This window comes from Cervus elaphus, chromosome 1 (assembly GCF_910594005.1).
Source record: "Cervus elaphus chromosome 1, mCerEla1.1, whole genome shotgun sequence".
Classification (NCBI taxonomy): Eukaryota; Metazoa; Chordata; class Mammalia; order Artiodactyla; family Cervidae; genus Cervus; species Cervus elaphus.
Window position 1 is genome coordinate 93745763 of NC_057815.1, and position 21937 is coordinate 93767699.

A 21937-nucleotide genomic window follows, 5' to 3' on the forward strand; every position below is an offset into this window, starting at 1 on the left:
CACGTAATCAATACGGGTAGATGAATGAGTGAATAGAAGATCCTTGTCCTGAACTGTCTCTAACCTCACTGACACTTCTTATGTCTTTAGGTGCATATTTCCCTTTTCTGACCAATAAGTTGGACTGCAGCAGTCTAATTTTGCGTCTCCAACCCCCATCTTTCCCCTAAATTTCAAATGTTTATTTGCAACATCTCTAATTTTGAAATCAAATTGAATAGCAATTTACTATTTGTAAAACTAAGTTCTGAATTTTCCACAATAAACATGAGCATTTTCTAAACAAAATTTAAAGATGCATTCCTTATTTATCTCATTAAATAATATAGTTTTCAATGTTATTGTTCAGAAAAAATTTTTAGTGTTTTTTACTCATTTGTTACTCTCAGAAAATTTAAATAAATCCTACTAACTCTACTATATCACAGATTTGATCATTCCCTACTTAATTTCTTCCAGGTCCACCATAATAGCCTCCTACTAAGTCTTTCCACATTTATATTGGCCTCAAAAGTCAGTTCTCCTGGAGCATCAAACTGTCCTTTTTAATCTTATTCTGATAACATCACTCTACTTCTCCAAACTCCTACAGTATATTCCAATCACTCACTCATAGTTTAATGCAACACATTTAATATTTACAGTAGCAAGAACTGTAATCCTTGTTTCAGAAGTGAAGAAATCAAGGCTCAGAATATCTAATTCATTTTCTCAAGTACACATTTGTAAGTGGTATACTTAGAATTGAATCTAAGTTTGATTTACTCTAAGTAATTTACTCTTACATAACAAAGAAAGCCTCACAACTGTGAGCCTGGTTCCCAGTATTTAATATCAGTCTTACCTTCTGGACGCTTATTCAGAACCTGAAGAATAACTTGAAGTTACTTATAAACACTTGGAATTATTTTTCTTCTAGTTTGACAACAGAGGGCAAAAGACTGCCTTATTACTTGAGCATATAGTTTATTTGACTGTCTGTCCATTTGTTTCATGGAGTCTTCTGACTATTCAGATCATTTTTATGTGCAGTGTAGATTATTTGAAAGGAATTCCATGGTGCACACACTGATAAACACGTTTATTGCATTAGGAAATATATCAAAATGACAAGCAAATCCTACATATACATAGAAGAAATTAACTAGTTATTTGGCAGGGAAATTTTTCACAAGTAACTTCTTTCCTCCTAACTTCAAAAATAAAAATAGCATTTGACTGTTCAGTTCTTTTCACTCTGTCATATTAACATGACCAGACTCGTTGACTGAAATTTTGAAAGACATTCCCATGATACTTTTTAAATCATGCTATAAGTCTAAGAAAGGAGCCCCTGAAATTGTTATGCCAGGTACTAAGCTAATAGCATCTTCTTCCTATTAGGGGTGAAGATCACAGGCTATTTCATCCCTTCCAGCTGCAATTATCACTGAGTCTTGGAATGTGTCCAAGGCTGATTCTTATTTAACTAATTCACTGGGATTTTCCACAAAGGTTTTAAGGAACATCTATAGGGGCTTTCCTGATGGCTCAGTGGTGAAGAATTGACTTGCCAATGCATAAGATGCAGGTTTGATCCCTGGGTTGGAAAGATCCCCTGGAGAAGGAAATAGCTACCTGTTCCAGTATCCTTGCCTGGGAAATCTCATGGACAGAGGAGCCTGGCAAGCTACAGTCCATGAGGTGGCAAAAGAATCGGACATGACTTAGGAGACTTAATGTATTCTCCCCTGCCATGGAAAGAATATCTTTCTCTTTATTCAATAATAGATTTAATCACGTTAAAATTTGGTTAAATAAATAAAATTATACTAAAAATAAAATTAAATATTTTAAAGTTTTAGATGTAACAACTAATGATTTTTCCAATTATTAATTGTTTTTAAAAGTTAGGGCACATCTCTTATGCCAGCAACTGTGCTATGAGCTAGGACACAGCACTTAATAAAACCAGAGGGAAAATCACGTCAAAATTTTTTTTTTCTGCATGGACATTATAATAGGTCAGAAAATAAAGAAGGAGACATTTAATAAAGTAATTATAGTCTTATTTGGGGCTTATAAGATAAAAAATAGAATAATGAGACAGAAAAGAAGAGGGAGAATTCTACTGTGGATAATATAATAGGAGAAGTCCCTTAAAAGGTTATCTTTAAGCTGTGATTGAAAGGTAAGAAGTGACTGTCATTAGAAGCACTGTTCCAGAAAGTAATACTAAATAAAAATTAATAAAATTATCTCCTGTCACCAGAGATGACAGGACCTATATTTAGAAAAATATAAACTTTTCACAGGAATTTTTCTGGCAGTGCTATGTTATAAAAGGACTTGTGAGAGTGTGCCCTCTTGTCTTATTCTAGACTTTAATGGGGAAGATTTCAACCTTTCTATGTTGAGGATGATGTTAACTATAGATATGTTATATATAGACTTGCTTATGTCAAGGTACATTCCTTCTATTTCCAATTTGTTGGGAGTTTTTTATGAAATGATGTTGAATTTCTATGTGTAACTAGCAACTCAAGGAAAAATTAAGAAAGTAATTCCATGTACAAAAGCATGAAAAAAGAATAAAATATTTACCAGACCACCTGACCTGCCTCTTGAGAAACCTGTATGCAGGTCAGGAAGCAACAGTTAGAACTGGACATGGAACAACAGACTGGTTCCAAATAGGAAAAGGAGTATGTCAAGGCTATATATTGTCACCCTGCTTATTTAACTTATATACAGAGTACATCATGAGAAATGCTGGGCTGGAAGAAGCACAAGCTGGAATATATATCAATAACCTCAGATATGCAGATGATACCACCCTTATGGCAGAGAGCGAAGAGGAACTAAAAAGCCTCTTGATGAAAGGGAAAGAGGAGAGTGAAAAAGTTGGCTTAAAGCTCAACGTTCAGAAAACTAAGATCATGGCATCTGGTCACATCACCTCATGGGAAATAGATGGGGAGACAGTGGAAACAGTGTCAGACTTTATTTTTGGGGGCTCCAAAATCACTGCAGATGGTGACTGCAGCCATGAAATTAAAAGACGTTTACTCCTTGGAAGGAAAGTTATGACCAACCTAGATAGCATATTAAAAAGCAGAGACATTACTTTGCCAACAAAGGTCCGTCTGGTCAAGGCTATGGTTTTTCCAGTGGTCATGTATGGATGTGAGAGTTGGACTGTGAAGAAAGCTGAGCACTGAAAAATTGATGCTTTTGAACTGTGGTGTTGGAGAAGACTCTTGAGAGTCCCTTGGACTACAAGGAGATCCAACCAGTCCATCCTGAAGGAGATCAGTCCTGGGTGTTCATTGGAAGGACTGATGCTGAAGCTGAAACTCCAGTACTTTGGCCACCTCATGCGAAGAGTTGACTCATTGGAAAAGACCCTGATGCTGGAAGGGATTGGGGGCAGGAGGAGAAGGGGACAACAGAGGATGAGATGGCTGGATGGCATCACCAACTCAATGGGCATGAGTTTGAGTAAACTCCGGGAGTTGGTGATGGACAGGGAGGCCTGGCGTTCTGCAATTCATGGGATCGCAAAGAGTCGGACACGACTGAGCGACTGAATTGAACTGAACTGAACCAAAGAGATAAATCCTGTAAACTGAAAACTACGAAAGCTTACTGAGAGATATTATGGAACACACACAAATACGAAAAGACATTTATGATCTGGGACATTTAAAAGTATTAAGTTGTTAATACTACCTCAAGTGATCTACAGGTCAAAATAGCAAAACTGATTTTGCAGAAACAGAAAAATCCATGCTAAAATTCATGTGAAATCTCAAGGACTCCAAGTTGCCAAAACAATCTTGAAAAGAAGAAAGCTGGGGGTCTCATACTTCCTGACTTTAAAACATATTATACAAAGCGATGGTAATCATAGCACCAGTATTTGAATAAAGATGGACGATGGACTCATGGAATAAAATAGAAAGCCTAGAAATAAACCTTTGTGTATGTCTTTAGATAATTTTCAACAAGGGTGCCAAGAGTATTTAGTGGGGAAAATATAACAAGTTATAAAAAAGGTAATCACAAAAAAGCAATTATCATATGATTTCACTTACATGAAGCACTTAAAGCAGTCAAATTCATAAACAGAAAGTAGAATGGAGGCTGCCTGGGGCTCCATGAGCTTATATGCAGAATTTTGTTTAATAACTGAAATTTCAGTTTAGGAAGTTGGAAAATTTACAGATGGATAGTGGTAATGTTTGCATAACAAGTAGGTGTCACTTTAAAATGATTAAAATTGTAAATTTTGTTATGTATGTTTCACTAAACCATGTCCAACTCTTTGCTGACCCCAGGACTGCAGCACACCAGGCTTCCCTGTCCTTTTTTATTCTCCCAGAGTCTGCTCAAAGTCATGCTCACTGAGTTCGTGATTCTATCTAACTGTCTCATCCTCTGTGTCCCCTTCTCCTCCTGCCTTCAATCTTTCCCAGAATCAGGGTCTTTTCCAATGGGTGGCTCTTTGTATCAGATGGCCAAAATATTGGAGCTCCAGCTTCAGCATCAGTCCTTCCTATGAATAGTCAGGGTTGATTTCCTTTAGGATTGGCTAATTTGATCTCTTTGCTGCCCAAGGAACTCCCAAGAGTCTTCTCCAGCACCACAATTCAAAAGCATCAACTCTTTGACACTCAACCTTCTGTATGCACATATGAGCACAATTTTCAAAATCAATGTAAGAACTAAGGGATTTCCCTGGTGGTGCAGTGGATGGCAAGCCTCCTGCCAGTGCAGGGGACATAGGTTCAAACCCTGGTCCGGGAAGATCCCACATGCTGTGGAGCAATTAAGGCCACGCTCCACAACCACTGAGCACATGCTCTAGAGCCTGAGTGGTACAACTAAGAGAGCCCACAAGCCACAACTACCGAAGTCTGCATACTCCAGGGTCCTCTAGCCACAACTAATGAGCCCCGGTGCCGCAGTTACTGAAGCCCAGGCACCCTAGAGGCAGCTTTTCACAGTTTTTAGTCACAACTATGGAGCCTTCATGCTGCAACTATTGAAGCCCGTACACCTAGAGCCTGTGCTCCTCAACAAGAGAAGCCACAAAGTGAGAAGCCCATGCAACCGCAACTAGAGAACAGCTCCCACTCTCCACAACTATAGAAATCCCGTGTGCAGCAACAGAGACTCAGGGCAACCAATAAACAAATAAAACGGTGTATGTGTTAGTTGCTCAGTCATGTCTAACTCTTTGCAACCCCGTGGACTGTAGCCCGCCAGGCTCCTCTGTCCATGGGACTCCCCAGGCAAGAATACTTGTAGTGGGTTGCATTCCATGTCAAAAAAAAAAAATGAAGTCAGTTTCTTAAAAGGAAAAAAAATTAAAAAAAAAAAAAAAAAAACTAAGGTGACTTCATTCATTGAAATATGAAAGGGAACATAAACTGTACCTCGATAGCCCAAAGTATATGCAAATATCATTGGCTTCAGATAAACTTGGGTAACTTGTTTAAGAGGTAAATATGTCAATGCAATGGCAAAACCACTAAATTAAATTCTTTTTTTTAATTTTATATTAGAGTACAGTTGATCCACAATGTGTTAGTGTCAGGTCTAAATCAAATGGACTGAGTTATACATATATATGTATCTATTTTACCAAATTTTTTTTCCAGTTAGGTTATTACAAAATATTGAGTTACCTATGTTATAGAGTAGGTCCTTGTTGATTATCTATTTTAAATATACTAGTGTGTATTGTCAATATCCAAGTATTATGTAATCTACTTGAGTAACCTGCCAGGTTCCTCTGTCCATGGAATTTTTCAGGCAAGAATACTGGAGTGGGCACCCTTGTCTTGTTCCTGATTTTCAGGGAAATGCTTTCAATTTTTCACCATTGAGGATAATGTTTGCTGAGGGTTTGTCATATATAGCTTTTATTATGTTGAGGTATGTTCCTTCTATTCCTACTTTCTGGAGCGTTTTTATCATAAATGGATGTTGAATTTTGTCAAAGGCTTTCTCTGCATCTATTGAGATAATGATGCGGTTTTTATTTTTCAATTTGTTAATGTGTTGTATTACATTGATTGATTTGTGGATATTGAAGAATCCTTTTATCCCTGGGTTAAAGCCGACTTGGTCATGATGCATGATCTTTTTAATATGTTGTTGGATCTGTTTGCTAGAATTTTGTTAAGGGTTTTTGCATCTATGTTCATCAGTGATATTGGCCTATAGTTTCCTTTTTTTGTGGCATCTTTGTCAGGTTTTGGTATTAAGGTGATGGTGCCCTCATTGAATGAGTTTGGAAGTTTACCTTCTTCTGCAATTTTCTGGAAGAGTTTGAGTAGGATAGGTGTTCTTCTCTAAATTTTTGGTAGAATTCAGGTGTGAAGCCATCTGGTCCTGGGCTTTTGTTTGTTGGAAGATTTCTGATTGCAGTTTCAATTTCCATGCTTGTGATGGGTCTGTTGAGATTTTCTATTTCTTCCTGGTTCAATTTTGGAAAGTTGTACTTTTCTAAGAATTTGTCCATTTCTTCCAAGTTGTAAATTTTATTTGCATGTAGTTGCTGATAATAGTCTCTTATGATCCTTTGTATTTCTGTGTTGTCTGTTGTGATCTCTCCATTTTCATTTCTAATTTTGTTGATTTGATTTTCCTCCCTTTGTTTCTTGATGAGTCTGCCTGATGGTTTGTCAATTTTATTCACCTTCTCAAAGAAGTTTTTGGTTTTGTTGATTTTTGCTATGGTCTCTTTTGCTTCTTTTGCATTTATTTCTGCCCTAATTTTTTAATATTTCTTTCCTTCTACTAACCCTGGGGTTCATAATTTCTTCCTTTTCAAGTTGCTTTGGGTGTAGCATTAGGTTATTTGTTTGACTTTTTTCTTGTTTCTTCAGATAAGCCTGTATTGCTATGAACCTTCCCCTTAGCACTGCTTTAACAGTGTCCCATAGGTTTTGGGTTGTTGTGTTTTAATTTTCATTCATTTCTATGCATATTTTGATTTCTTTTTTGATTTCTCCTGTGATTTGTTGGTTATTCAGCAGCGTGTTGTTCAGCCTCCATATGTTGGAATTTTGCCCACTACTCACCACTACTATTCAATATAGTTTTGGATGTTTTGGCCACAGCAATCAGAGCAGAAAAAGAAATAAAAAGAATCCAGATAGGAAAAGAAGTAAAACTCTCTCTGTTTGCAGATGACATGATCCTCTACATAGAAAACCCTAAAGACTCCACCAGAAAATTACTAGAGCTAATCAATGAATACAGTAAAGTTGCAGGGTATAAAATTACACACAGAAATCCCTTGCATTCCTATGCACTAACAATGAGAAAACAGAAAGAGAAATTAAGGAAACAATTCCATTCACCATTGCAATGAAAGAATAAAATACTTAGGAATAAATCTACCTAAAGAAACAAAAGACCCATATATAGAAAACTATAAAACACTGATAAAAAAATCAAAGAGAACACAAATAGATGGAGAAATATACTATGTTCTTGGATCAGAAGAATCAATACAGAGAAAATGAGTATACTATCGAAAGAAATCTATAGATTTAACGCACTCCCTATCAAGCTACCAATGGTATTTTTCACAGAACTAGAACAAATAATTTCACAATTTGTATGGAAATGCAAAAAACCTTGAATAGCCAAAGCAATCTTGAGAAAGAAGAATGGAACTGGAGGAATCAACCTGCCTGACTTCAGTCTCTACTACAAAGCCACAGTCATCAAGACAATGTGGTACTGGCACAAAGACAGAAATATAGATCAGTGGAACAAAATAGAAAGCCCAGAGATAAATCCATGCACCTATGGACACCTTATCTTTGACAAAGGAGGCAAGAATATACAGTGGAGAAAAGACAACCTCTTTAACAAGTGGTGCTGGGAAAACTGGTCAACCACTTGTAAAAGAATGAAACTAGAACACTTTCTAACACCATACACAAAAATACACTCAAAATGGATTAAAGATCTAAATATAAGACCAGAAACTATAAATCCCCTCGAGGAAAACATAGGCAAAACACTCTCTGACATAAACCACAGCAGGGTCCTCTATGATCCACCTCCCAGAGTATTGGAAATAAAAGCAAAAATAAAGAAATGGGACCTAATTAAAATTAAAGGCTTCTGCACAACAAAGGAAACTATAAGCAAGGTGAAAAGACAGTCTTCAGAATGTAAAAAAATAATAGCAAATGAAGCAATGGACAAAAAATTAATCTCAAAAATATACAAGCAACTCCTGCAGCTCAATTTCAGAAAAATAAAAGACCCAATCAAAAAGTGGGCCAAAGAACTAAGCAGGCATTTCTCCAAAGAAGACATACAGATGGCTAACAAACACATGAAAAGGTGCTCAACATCACTCATTATCAGAGAAATGCAAATCAAAACCACAGTGAGGTACCATTACACGCCAGTCAGGATGGCTGCTATCCAAAAGTCTACAAGCAATAAATGCTGGAGAGGGTGTGGAGAAAAGGGAAGCCTCTTACACTGTTGGTGGGAATGCAAACTAGTACAGCCGCTATGGAGAACAGTGTGGAGATTCCTTAAAAATCTGGAAATAGAACTGCCAGCAATCCCGCTACTGGGTATACACACCAAGGAAATCAGAATTGAAAGAGACACATGTACCCCAATGTTCATCACAGCACTGTTTATAATAGCCAGGACATGGAAGCAATCTAGATGTCCATCAGCAGATGAATGGATAAGAAATCAGTGGTACATATACACAATAGAATATTACTCAGCCATTAAAAAGAATGCATTTGAATCGGTTTTAATGAGGTGGATAAAACTGGAGCCTATTATATACAGAGTGAAGTAAGCCAGAAAGAAAAACACCAATACAGTATACTAACACATATATATGGAATTTAGAAAGATGGTAATGATAACCCTGTATGCGAGACAGCAAGAGAGACACAAATGTATTGAACAGTCTTTTGGACTCTGTGGGAGAGGGCGAGGGCGGGATGATATGGGAGAATGGCATTGAAACATGTAAATTATCATATGTGAAACGAATCACCAGTCCAGGTTCGATGCATGATACAGGATGCTCGGGGCTGGTTGTGCTGAGATGACCCAGAGGGATAGGATGGGGAAGGAGGTGGGAGGGTGGTTCAGGATGGGGAACACATGTACACCCATGGTGGATTCATGTCAATATATGTTAAAATCAATACAATGTTGTAATGTAAAATAAATAAATTAATTAATTTTTAAAAAAAAAGAATACTGGAGTGGGTTGCCACTTTCTGCTCCAGGGAATCTTCCCAACCAGGGAGCAAACCCAAGTCTCTTGTATCTCTTGCATTGGCAGGTGGCTTCCTTATCACTAGCGCCACCTGGGGTTGTAATAAGTCATAATAAAATAAACATATTCGCATTTCTGGAAAAAAAATCTCTAAAACTGCATCCTGACACAGGTTTTTTTTTAGTCTTTTTTCTTTTTCTTTCTTTCCTTCTTTTTTTTTTTTTTTTTTTTGTGGCTATGGTCTTCCTGGCAAAGCCCATGGACAAAGAATCCTGGCGGGCCACGGTCCATACAGTTGCAAAGAGTCAGATAGGACTCAGGTGGCTTAGCACAGCACATGGCAAGAAGATCTCAGCAGCACAAGATGCTCAGCAGTGATTTTAGTCCTGAACTTCCTTGAAAGAGATGTTTTTTTCCCCTAAATCAAGTGTCAGGTAGCATTTTAGGTGTCATAGCCAAATAACAGCAGCTATCTACAAGGGATTAGAAACACAGGCAGGAACTGCAAGTTCAACCCAATGTTACAATAGGTGACTTGTTAACTGAAGACACCAATTCTTATCTGGATAACAGTTTTTTTATACTCTAAATGTATAAATTCTTCTTAAATTAATCTTCTCAATGGGAATCTTAATGAAAATAATAGTTTTGAACATATTTTAAATTTATTTTAACAATTTTAAACTAACTTTAATTCAAACAGTTTTATCTTACCTATACTTAATTTATTATTTAAGTTCTAATAATTTTGAAATAGAAATATACAGGCTTAGGCAAAATTCTGAGAAATAATACTAATAAGGAACTGGTAGATTCATCACACATCAAAATATCTTAGATAACATAGCAATTATGTGCCAATGTGTACATAAAAAAAGATCAGTGAAAAAGATTAAAGTTTTGAATTGGACCCAAATACATTGGGAGTTCAAAATACAATAGTCATAATTTCAAATCAATGGCAAAAAGATAAATATGTGAATATTTTTTTAAATTCTAAAATTTACAGAACAAATAAAATCAACCCCTATTTAAACTCCCAAATAAATTCAAGATGAATCAAATATTATAAGATGTAAGATATGAAAAATGCTTGAAAAATTAAATGCAAAAAAAATTGAAGAACTTTTGGCACAAATGAAATGAGAAAATTCTTCCTAAGCAAGATACAATTTTTTTAATTTAATATAAACTACAAAAAATTTACATGCAAAAATAATTATACATAGGATAAAAAGTTAAAAACATATAGCCAGAAAACATTAACTATATATACAATGTAAAGAGATCATTTCTTTTGCTTAAAATTCTCTCATAAAAATAAAAAATTGAGTGAATCAGATTAAAGACATGTATATAAAATCCACAAATAAAGTGAAAATGAAGTTTCTCAGCCGTGTCTGACTCTTTGCAACCCCATGGACTCTAGCCCACCAGGCTCCTCTGTCCACGGGATTCTCCAGCCAAGAATTACTGGAATGGGTTGCCATTTCCTTCTCCACAAATAAATACAAATCAAATTAAACATGTAGGAAGATGCTCAAACTCAATTATGTCAAAAGATTTGCAGTTAAAGTAAAAAATAGCTTTAATCAGATGTGGTAAATATATTTATCAGGTACTGGTCATTGAGAATGTGGTCAAAAAAATTCACATGGACTATGGACAGAGCAGTAGTTATTAGTGGGGCTTTCTCAATGGCTCAGTGAGTAAAGGAGACACAGGAGATGCAGGTTCGATTCCTGAGTCAAGAAGATCCCCTGGAGGAGGAAATGGCAACCCATTCCAGTATTCTTGCCTGAAAAATCCCAAGAACAGAGAAGCCTGGCAAGCCTGGCAGGCTACAGCCCATGGAGTCGCAAAGAGTAGGACACAGCTGAGCAGCTAAGCATAGACACAGTAGCTGTTAGTACAACCTCAAGAGCAATAGTTTGGAGTGAAGTAAGTCTGAAAGAGAAAACAAATATAATATATTAACGTATCTGTATGGGATCTAGTAAAATGGTGTTGATAAACCTATTTGCAGGAAAGAAATGGAGACGCAGAAATAGAGACGGGACTCGTGGACGCAGCAGGAGGAGGAAAGAGTGGAGAAAACAGAGAAAGTAGCATCGACATATATCCGCTAGCTTGTGTAAAACAGATAACTGAGAAGTTGCTATATAACACAGGGAGCCCAGCTTGGCAGTCTGTGACCTGCAGGAGTGGAGTCGGGGGAGGAGAGGGAGGCTGAAGATGGAGGTGGTACTGGTTCAGTCACTCAGTCCTGTCCGACTCTTGCGACTCCATGGTCTGTAGCCGTCAGGCTCCTCTGTCCATGGGACTCTCCAGGCAAGAATTCTGGAGTGGGTTGCCATTTCCTTCTCCAGGGGATCTTCCCAACCCAGGAATCAAACCCGGGTCTCCGGCATTGCAGGCAGATTCTTCACTGACTGAGCTAAGAGGCAAGGTGACATATGTGTAATTATGACTGATTTGGGCTGTTGTATGGCAGAAACCAAAACAACATTGTACAGCAATTTTCCTCCAATTAAAAATTAATTTTTAAAAAGAGAATGATAGTTCAGCAACAAATATCAATATCAGCATTTTAAATGCATATACTACTTGACTATTGAATCAAATGTAATATCAGCAATTCTACACCTAGGAACTTATATTTGCACATATTCAAAAACATACACTTATTGGAAATATAACTGTCATAGAAAAGTTTGGGAATCTCATGAAAGAAATAGACAGATTAATTTTGATATAAATTTATGAAGAGTGTTTTGCAAAATGAGAAAATTTACAAAATATATATGGGCTGATATGGGTATATCTTTAAGATATTGCATAGCAAATGCAAGTGATACATATATAGAAAGAAACGAATACAGACACATATAGAAAATACACCTGAATCTGCAAAGATTATTACTAGATGAAAACTAAGAAACAAATGTAGGGTCAACCTCTGAGAATGAGGACTGGAAGAAGCTGAGAGAAAAATAGAAAATTCGTTTTACATTTCACCTCATATTGTTTGAATTTCCTTGTGGCTCAGATGGTAAAGAAACTGTCTGCAATACAGGAGACCCAGGTCTCATCCCTGGGTTGGGAAGATCCCCTGGAAAAGGGAATGGTAATCCACTCCAGTATTCTTGCCTATAGAATTCAAGGGACAGAAGAGCCTGGTGGACTAGTCCATGGGGTTGCAAACAGTCAGACTATACTGAGCAACTACACTTTCGTAGCATTCAGTTTTCACTTATACTATTTATTATTATCTATTTTACTTCAGTTTCATTGTAAACACTAAAAGTGTAAAAGTGTTGTATAATGTGATGAAATACAGTAAAGGCAAGCTATATATAATTATGTCTTTTAAACTGTATGAGTAAAAATGTTAACTTAAATGACAAGATACTAAATAAAAATTACACTGTCTCTGAAAAAGAATAAAAAATATAAATGCATAAGTTGGTGAAAAATCAGTATAACTATATAGTAATTAACTCGCTAATTCATTACATATTAATTTCTTACCATATAGGCATTACACCATTCTAGGTACACTGATAAACAAGATAATTGATTCTAGTAGGTAGGTAAACTGTTTTTATACCCTGGTTGTATAATTGTAATCTTTAATTATAATTACCATAAACTCTTTGAAGAAAGAGAAATCAAAACAAATTTTAAAATGACTTCTGCATTCTAAGAAAATGAACCTTGGTGTCAAATGACTCCCTTCATGATGGATGATGCATTTATTTAACATGGGATATGATGCTTCTTTTCCAGAGCTTCTTCATAGCATAAGTTAACTCAGAATTTCTCAGACTGTAGATTAGTGGGTTCAGCATGGGGGTTATAACTGTATAGAACACGCTCAATGATTTATCAATGTAGAAGGTCTTAGCAGGTCTTACATATATGAAAATACAGGGAACAAAGAAGCAGACCACCACAGTGATGTGGGAACCACAGGTCTGGAGGGCTTTCCGCCTCCCTTCCTGACTCAGGTTCTTCAGAGAGTGTAGGATGACTCCGTAGGAGACGAGTAAGAGCAGAAACACAAGAGTACAGATCAGTCCTCCATTGACCACAACTAAGACGCCAATGATATAGGTGTCAGCACAGACGAGTTTCAATAAGGGGTACATGTCACAGAGAAAGTGATCAATGACATTGGGGCCACAGAATGGGAGCCCATAAATAGTACTAAGTTGAATTACTGAGTGCAAGAAGCCTCCAGCCCAGGACACCACTAGCAGTAAAACACACACCCTCTGCCTCATGATCACCAAATAATGTAAGGGCTTACAGATGGCCACATAGCGGTCATAGGCCATCACCAGCAGAAGGAAGACCCCGGATCCAGAAAAAAGGTGCTCTGTAAACAACTGGGTCATACAAGATTTAAAGGTTATGGTTTTTTCTCCAAAGAACAAGTCTGAGATCAATCTGGGGGTGATAGAAGAGGAATAAGCAATATCCATAAATGATAAGCAAGCAAGAAAAAAGTACATTGGTGAGTTCAGGGTCTTACTGACAGTTATAGTGACTATAATTAGAAAATTGCCCACCACAGTCAAAATGTAGACAAACAGGAACATAAACAAAAGTACTTTCCCCTCTTTTGGATTCTGTGTGAGTCCCAGGAGGACAAAGTAGGTTACATTGTTTCTTGATTCCATCTAATCTGAACAGGAGCTGACTTCATATAGTAGAAGCAACTTACCTGCAAAACAAGGAGGGAAAGTCAAAGGGGGAAAATGCTTGAATGTATGAGAATTGTTTTTTTATTTTTTCACTTGGAAGAATGAGTATAGAACAGCTATTTGTGTCCAATGCATCATGGACATTTTTATTATCAAGTTGAAGGAGGCAGAGTTTCTTTCCCTCAGTGCTATGACACATAAGGAGAAGTCAACCAACTCCAGACCCATGCTATTACTGCCATTAAATGAATATTCAGTGCTGAGTCATAGTGCAGGAGATATCAAATAAGTGTGACAGAAGACTTTCCAGAGGAAGCCAAGCTTCAGCTGAGTGTAAAAAAGAATTGAAAGAATAAAAAAAAAATAAGGAAGAGAAATTCAAACAGTCCAACATTTATAAGCCACAAAAGTCTAATACTTGAGGCCCACTTGAGGTAGTTTACATAATCAATGTGGGTGGATCAAACTGTGCATGGAAGTTCCCTGCCCTGAATTGTCTCAGACCTCACTAACACTTCTTAGGTTTGTTTTTTTTTTTTTTCTTCCATTTATTTTTATTAGTTGGAGGCTAATTACTTTACAATATTGTAGAGGTTTTTGTCATACATTGACATGAATCAGCCATGGATTTACATGTATTCCCCACTTAGGTTTTTAGATGGATATTTCCCTTTTCCTGACAATTAAATGCTACAGCAGTAATTTTGTGTCCCCAGCCCCTACCTCTCCTCTTAATCTGCAAACTTGGATATGCAACATCTCTAATTTTGACATCCAAGTGAATGGCAATTTAGTATTTAAAAACCTTTTAAATGTCCATAATAAACATAAGCATTTTCTATACAAAATTTAAAGAGGTGTTCCCTATTTATCTCATTAAATGTTTTTTCCATCTTGTTGTTCAGACAAAAAATTGCTGTACTCTTCATTCATTACTCTCATGAGACTTTAATAAATCCTATTCACTCTACTATGAAAATATATGACAAAGTTGATCATTCCCTACTTCTTAATTTCTTCCTGGTCCACTGCAATAGGCTCTTATCAAGTCTCTCCATGTTTATTCTAGCCTCCAAGAATCAGTTCTCCTGAAGCAGCCCAAATGACATTACTCTACTGCTCAAAAATCCTAGAGTATATTCTAATCATACACTCACAGTTTACTGTTTAATATTGACAGTAACAAGAACTGTAATCCTCATTTTATAATTGAAGAAACTAATGCTAGAAGATCTCATTCATTTTCCCAAAATCATACATTTCTAAGGGACATACCTTGAACTGAATCTAAGTTTTATTGATTTCAAAATAATTAAATATCTTACATATTAAAGACAATCCCCAATTATGAGCCTGGTTCCCACTATTTACTGCTAATCTTACCTTGTGGAGGCTTGTTCAGAATCTAAGGATGATTTTAAGTTACACATAAACACTTGAAATAATTTTTCATCCAATTTGACAACAGAGGACAAAAGGCCACCTTATTACTTGAGGATGCACTTTATTTCATTTAACTATCTGTCCATTTCCTCCATGGAGTTTTCTGATTATTCAGAGGCACAATTTTATGTCCTGTGTTGATTTTTCCAAAGGAATTCCATGGTGCACAAAACACCATGAAAAACAAAAGTTTACCACATTAGGAAATTTATCAAAATGACCAGCAAATCCTACATATACATAGAATAAATCAACTAGTTATTTGGCAGGGACGTTTTTCACAAGTAATGTCTTTCCTACTAACTGAAGTTAGTTGTTGAAACAAGAAAAAAAAAAGTTTGACTGTTTAGCCCTTTTCATTCTGTCTCGTTAACATGACCAGACTCGTTGACTGAGATTTTGAAAGACGTTCTCATATATTTTTTTTTGTCATGCTTTATGTCTATAAAAGGACCACCTGAAAAATTGATTCCAGTTACTAAGTGGATAACATCTTCTTCCTGTTAGGGGGAAGATCACAGGATATTTCATCCCTTTCAGCCACAATTATCATTGAGCCTTAGAATTGGAATGTGTCCAAGATTGATTCTTGTTTAATTAATTCACTGGGATTTCACCCAGAGTTTTAAAAATAAAAATCTACATGTAAAGATATTAATAGGCAAAGTCACATAAATAATATCAGAAAAGTGCAATACCCAAGACAAGGCAGCTTTAGAATCTTTATGAGGCTAAAGTCAATCAAAAATAATCAAAAATTGTGTCCCAGTGAACTTGTTATTTCTTTCCCCACCTGCCATCACAAGATTTTTTTTACTTTGGTTTAGTCCTCAATTTGATCACCTTAATTTGGATAGATATATGAAAATTATATCAAAAAGCACAATTAAATGTATTAAAATTTTAGATATAATAGCTAATTATTTATCCAATTATTACCATTTTTCTAAAAGTCAAGGCGCCTCTGTCATATCAGCAACTGTCCTGAGTGAGGACACAGAGATTAATGAAATCTGGGGGAAAATCATGTGAAAGGTTTTTTCCTGCATGGATCTTCTTTCTTAGAGTCAGACAATAAAGAATGAGAACTTAACAAAGTAGCTTCAGTTTTATTCACTGCTTATAAGAAACAGAATACTGACAAAAAGATAAGAGGTAGAGTTCTACTGTGGAAAATGTAGAGATGACCTTTCTTCAAAGGTGATGTTTAAGCTGAAATTGAAAGGATAGCGAGTGGCCACCATCAGAAGCACTGTTACAGAAACTAAAACTAAATAAAATTAATGAACAAAACTATCTCACTTCAGAGAAAACAGGAGCTATACTTAGAAAACTCTAAAATTTTCACAGGAATTTTTATGGCAGTACTATGTTAAGAAGGACCAGAGAAAATATGCCCCCTTGTCTTATTCCAGATTTTAATGGAAAAGCTTTCAACCTTTCATGTAGAGGAAGGTATTAGCTGTGGATCTGTCATATACGGACTTTATTATGTCATGGTACTTTCTATTTCCAACTTGTTGAGAGATTTCTATGAAATGAAAATTGAATTTCTGTCTGATCATGGACAACTCAAGGAGATTTTAAGAAAATAATTCCACTTACAAAAGTATCAAAAAAGAATAAAATAAAGTCTTACACTCTGAAAACTACAAAATGTTGCTGAGAGATATATGGAACACACACACATATACAAGAAGACGTTTATAAGCTGGACTATGCAACAGTTCAGTTCAGTTCAGTTGCTCAGTCGTGTCCAACTCTTTGCGACCCCATGAACCACAGCATGCCAGGCCACCCTATCCATCACCAACTGCCAGAGTCTACCCAAACCCATGTCCATTGCATTGGTGATGCCATCCAACCACCTCATCCTCTGCCGTCCCTTCTCCTCCTGCCCTCAATCTTTCCCAGCATCAGGGTCTTCTCAAATAAGTCAGCTTTTCACAACAGATGGCCAAAGTATTGTAGTTTCAGCTTCAACATCAGTCCTTCCAATGAACACCCAGGACTGATCTCCTTAAGAATGGACTGGTTGGATCTCCTTGCAGTCCAAGGGACTCTCAAGAGTCTTTTCTAACACCACAGGTCAAAAGCATCAGTTCTTCTGCACTTAGCTTTCTTTATAGTCCAACGCTCACATCCATACATGACTACTGGAAAAACCATAACCTTGACTAGACGTACCTTTGTGGACAAAGTAATGTCTCTGCTTTTTAATATTCTATCTAGGTTGGTCATAACTTTCCTTCCAAGGAGTAAACGTCTTTTAATTTCATGGCTGCAATCACCATCTGCAGTGGTTTTGGAGCCCCCAAAAATAAAGTCAGCCACTATTTCCACTGTTTCCCCAACTATTTGCCATGAAGTGATGGGACTGGATGCCATGATCTTAGTTTTCTGAATGTTGAGCTTTAAGCCAACTTTTTCACTCTCCTCTTTCACTTTCATCAAGAGGCTCTTCAGTACTTCTTCACTTTCTGCCATAAGGGTGGTGTCATCTACATATCTGAAGTTACTGATATTTCTCCCGGCAATCTTGATTCCAGCTTGTGCTTCTTCCAGTCCAGCATTTCTCATGATGTACTCTGCATGTAAGCTAAATAAGCAGGGTGACAATATATAGCCTTGACATACTCCTTTTCCTATTTGGAACCAGTCTGTTGTTCCATGTCCGGTTCTAACTGTTGCTTCCTGACCTGCATACAGGTTTCTCAAAAGGCAGGTCAGGTGGTCTGGTAGTCCCATCTCTTTAGAATTTTCCACAGTTAATTGTGATCCATACAGTGAAAGGCCTTGGCATAGTCAATAAAGCAGAAATAGATGGTTTTCTGAAATGCTCTTGCTTTTTCAATGATCCAGCAGATGTTGGCAATTTGATCTCTGGTTCCTCTGCTTTTTCTAAAACCAACTTGAACATCTGGACATTCACGGTTCACATATTGCTGAAGCCTGGCTTGGAGTATTTTGAACATTACTTAATAATACCTCATGATTCAGTGCAATTCCTATCATAACCACAAAATCATCTTTTGCAGAAACAGAAAAACCCATGCTAAAATTCATATGGAATCTCAAGGACTCCAAATTGTCAAGTCAATCTAGAAAAGAAGAAGGTTGGGAGTCTCATAGCTCCTGGTTATATACTGTGCAAATCTATGGTAATCACAGCCCCAACAAAGATGGACATCCAATAAAGATTGACGATGGACTAATGGGGTAAAACAGATGGTCTAGAAATAAATCTTCCTATATGTGTTTAGGTAATTTTCAACAAGGGTCCCAAGCATTTTATGGGGAAAAGAAATGATAATAAGTGATTAAAAGGCAATCACCAAAAAACAAAAATGTTATGATTCCACTTACATGAGGCACTTAGTCAAATTCATAGGCAGAAAATAGAATGGCGGTTTTCCTGCCCAGGGCTCAGGGAGCGAAAGTGAATTTTGTTTAATGGCTGTGGAATTTCAGTTTGGAAAGTTGAAAAAGTTTTGGAGATGGATGGTGGCAGTGTTTGCATAACAATGTGAATTAACTGAGGGCTACTTTAAAATGGCCAAAAATGTAAATTTTGTTATGCATATTTTACCACAATTTTTAAAGTAAATATAAGAACTAAAGTGACCTCATTAGCTGGTGTATGATGTGAACATAAACTATAGCACAATAGCCCAAAGTATGTGTGAAGATCGTTGGCTTCAAATAAACCAAGGTAAACTTTCTAGTAGGTAAATATGTCAATCAATAGCAAAACTGCTAAACTAAAATCTCTATTTTTAATATGCATTTTGTACTGGAATAGAGTTGATTAACAAGGTGTTAGTTCAGGTGTGCAGCAAGGTGAATCAGGTATACGTATACACGCATCCATCCTTTTTCAAAGTCTTTTCCCACTTAGGTTACTACAGGATGTTGAGCAGAGCTTCCTGTGCTATATAGTAGGTCCTTGTTGGATATCAGTTTTAAATATAGTAGTCTGCATATGCTAATTCCAAAGTTTTATCTAATCAATTCAACAAATATTGAGTACCTTCTGTGGGCCAGGCATTGTTTAAGTTCTCAGGATGAATCAGTAAAGAAAGTAGACCAAAAAAAAAGAAGAAAGAAAGAAGGAGAAAGAAGGAACAAAAACCCAAATTCTTTATTTTGGAGTTTCAAACTCAGATTTTAGAAGCAAGTTAGCAGACACTTTTGAAGCATTTTGTGCTCTTCTGGACCACTTCAGATTGTCTGATTTTGCAGAGGAAAGATGTGATTTTACAATAGGAAACTTTCTTGCCTACAAAGCAATGAGAATTTACACTGCAGATTAGACTTAAACTCCACCTTGCAAACAGAGGTACCAAAGTCACTGATGAAACACTGAGTGGGATGGGTTTGCCCTCAAAGTGACAGGGAATAATCTATGCTACATGGATCAGTGATATCTTAAATAGAAATTGTAATGAGTCCTAATAAAACAGATGGATGCAAACGTGATTGTGATTTCAGACTGTGACATTTAAATCAACATATTAATAAGTAGGCTCAAACATCTTTATTACTCAAAATAGGATCATGGCAATCAACACATTTCTGCCAATGAGAAATACATTTGTGTATTCCTGTATGTAAAAATCCAGGCTTGGGGATTCCACACACTCTTGGAAAGCATTTTCTGCCTCCTACTGGTTGTGGAAGTGTTTTCCCTGCAAAAGTCATTGAAGGGATATGCTTGAGGAAGTGGTAGTCAGTTGGCAAGAGGTCAGGCTGAATATGGCAGATGAGGTAAAACTTAGACCAATTCATTCAACTTTCGAAAAATCGTGGATGACCCAGAGGGATGGGATGGGGAGGGAGGTTGGAGGGGGGATCAGGATGGGGAACACAAGTAAATCCATGGCTGATTCACGCCAATGTATGGCCAAAACCACTACAATATTGTAAAGTAATTAGCCTCCAACTAATAAAAATAAATGAAAAAAATAAAAATAAAAAATAATTGGGAAAAAAAAAGAAAAATTGTATGTGTGGGGTGCACTCAGTCATTATCCTGGAGAAGAACTGGGCACCTTCTCTTAATCAATACTGGCTGCAGGCATTGCAGGTTTTGGTGCATCCCATTGATTTGCTGGGACTTCTCTAGTGGCTCAGACAGTAAAGAATCTGCCTGCAATGCAGAAGACCCAGGTTCGATCCCTGGGTTGGGAAGATCCCCTGGAGAAGGGAATAGCAACCCACTCCAATATTCTTGCCTAGAGAATCCCATGGACAGGGGAGCCTGGCAGGCTACAGTCCTTGAGATCGCAAAGAGTCGGACAGAGCTGAGTAATTTCATTTTATTTCACTTCACTTCATTGATTTGCTGAGCATACTTCTCAGATGTAATGATTTCACCAGGATTCAGAAAGCTGTAGTGGATCAGAGCAGAAGTGGACCAACAAACAGTGACCATGACCTTTTTTTTTTTGGTGCAAGTGCTTTGGAGCTTCTCTTTAGTCCAGCCACTGGGCTGGTTGTTGCCAGTTGTCATATAAAATTCACTTTTGTCGCAGGTCACAATTTGATGGAGAAATGGTTCATTGTTGTTGTCCAGAGTAAGAGAAGATGACACTTCAAAGCAACAATTTTTTTCTATTGGTCAGCTGATAAGGCACCCAAGTATTGAAGTTTTTCACCTTTCCAGTTTGCTTTAAGCCCTGAATGACAATAGAATGGTTGATTTTCAGTTCTTCAGCAACTTCTACTGTAATTATAAGAGGATCAGCTTCGATGACCGCTTTCAATTGATCTTTGTCAACTTCCAATGGCCAGCCACTAAGCTCCTCATCTTCAAGCCTCTCATCTCCTTTGCAAAATTCCTTGAACCACCACTGCATCCCACTGCACCGGAACTGTTCATTAGCAGTTCCTGGGCCAGAGGCATTGTTGAGTTGTGAATTGTCTCTGCTGCTTTAACACCCATTTTGAACTCTAATAAAAAAATAGCTTGAATTTGCTTTTTGTCTAACATCATTTCCCTAGTCTAAAATAAATTTAAAATGCAGAGCAAGTAATAGGTCATTAGCAAAAAACATAAAGTGAAAAATGTGCATTAAAATGATGCATATAATATAACCACATTTAAGAATGTACTCCAATATCAAATGGCAAATTTCAACAAGGCAAATACAGCAATTACTTTTGCGCCAAGCTAATACATATGTTGGTACTTCCACCCCACTTTCCCCTGCCCCCCGCAAAATCTCTAGAACTGCATCTAACAAGGTTTTTGAGTTTTGTTAGTGAGTCTGTTTTTCGTTTGCTATTTTTTGTTTGTTTTTAGTTTGGCGGGGGGAGGGTTTGCCCTGCCTGTGGCTTGTAACATCCTAACTCCCTGAAAAGAGGCTGAGCCCAGGCCCTCAATAATATTTGCACAATTCAAAACATGTATTTGTTGAGAAAGTATTTTAAAAGTTTATGAACTACATGAAGATAAATCAACATACTAAATTTAAATTTATAAGAAGCATTGTGCAGGATGAGGTAAATTAAAAGA

General features: G+C 36.8%; 1 protein-coding gene across 1 annotated transcript; it reads right to left on the bottom strand.

The window, feature by feature from the left end:
* Window positions 1-13023: 13023 nt before the first annotated feature.
* Window positions 13024-13953, bottom strand: LOC122700368 (olfactory receptor 4A47-like). Its single transcript, XM_043913222.1, has one exon. It carries the CDS (start codon window positions 13951-13953, stop codon window positions 13024-13026), a length of 930 nt encoding a protein of 309 aa, XP_043769157.1.
* Between the last annotated feature and the right edge of the window lie 7984 nt (window positions 13954-21937).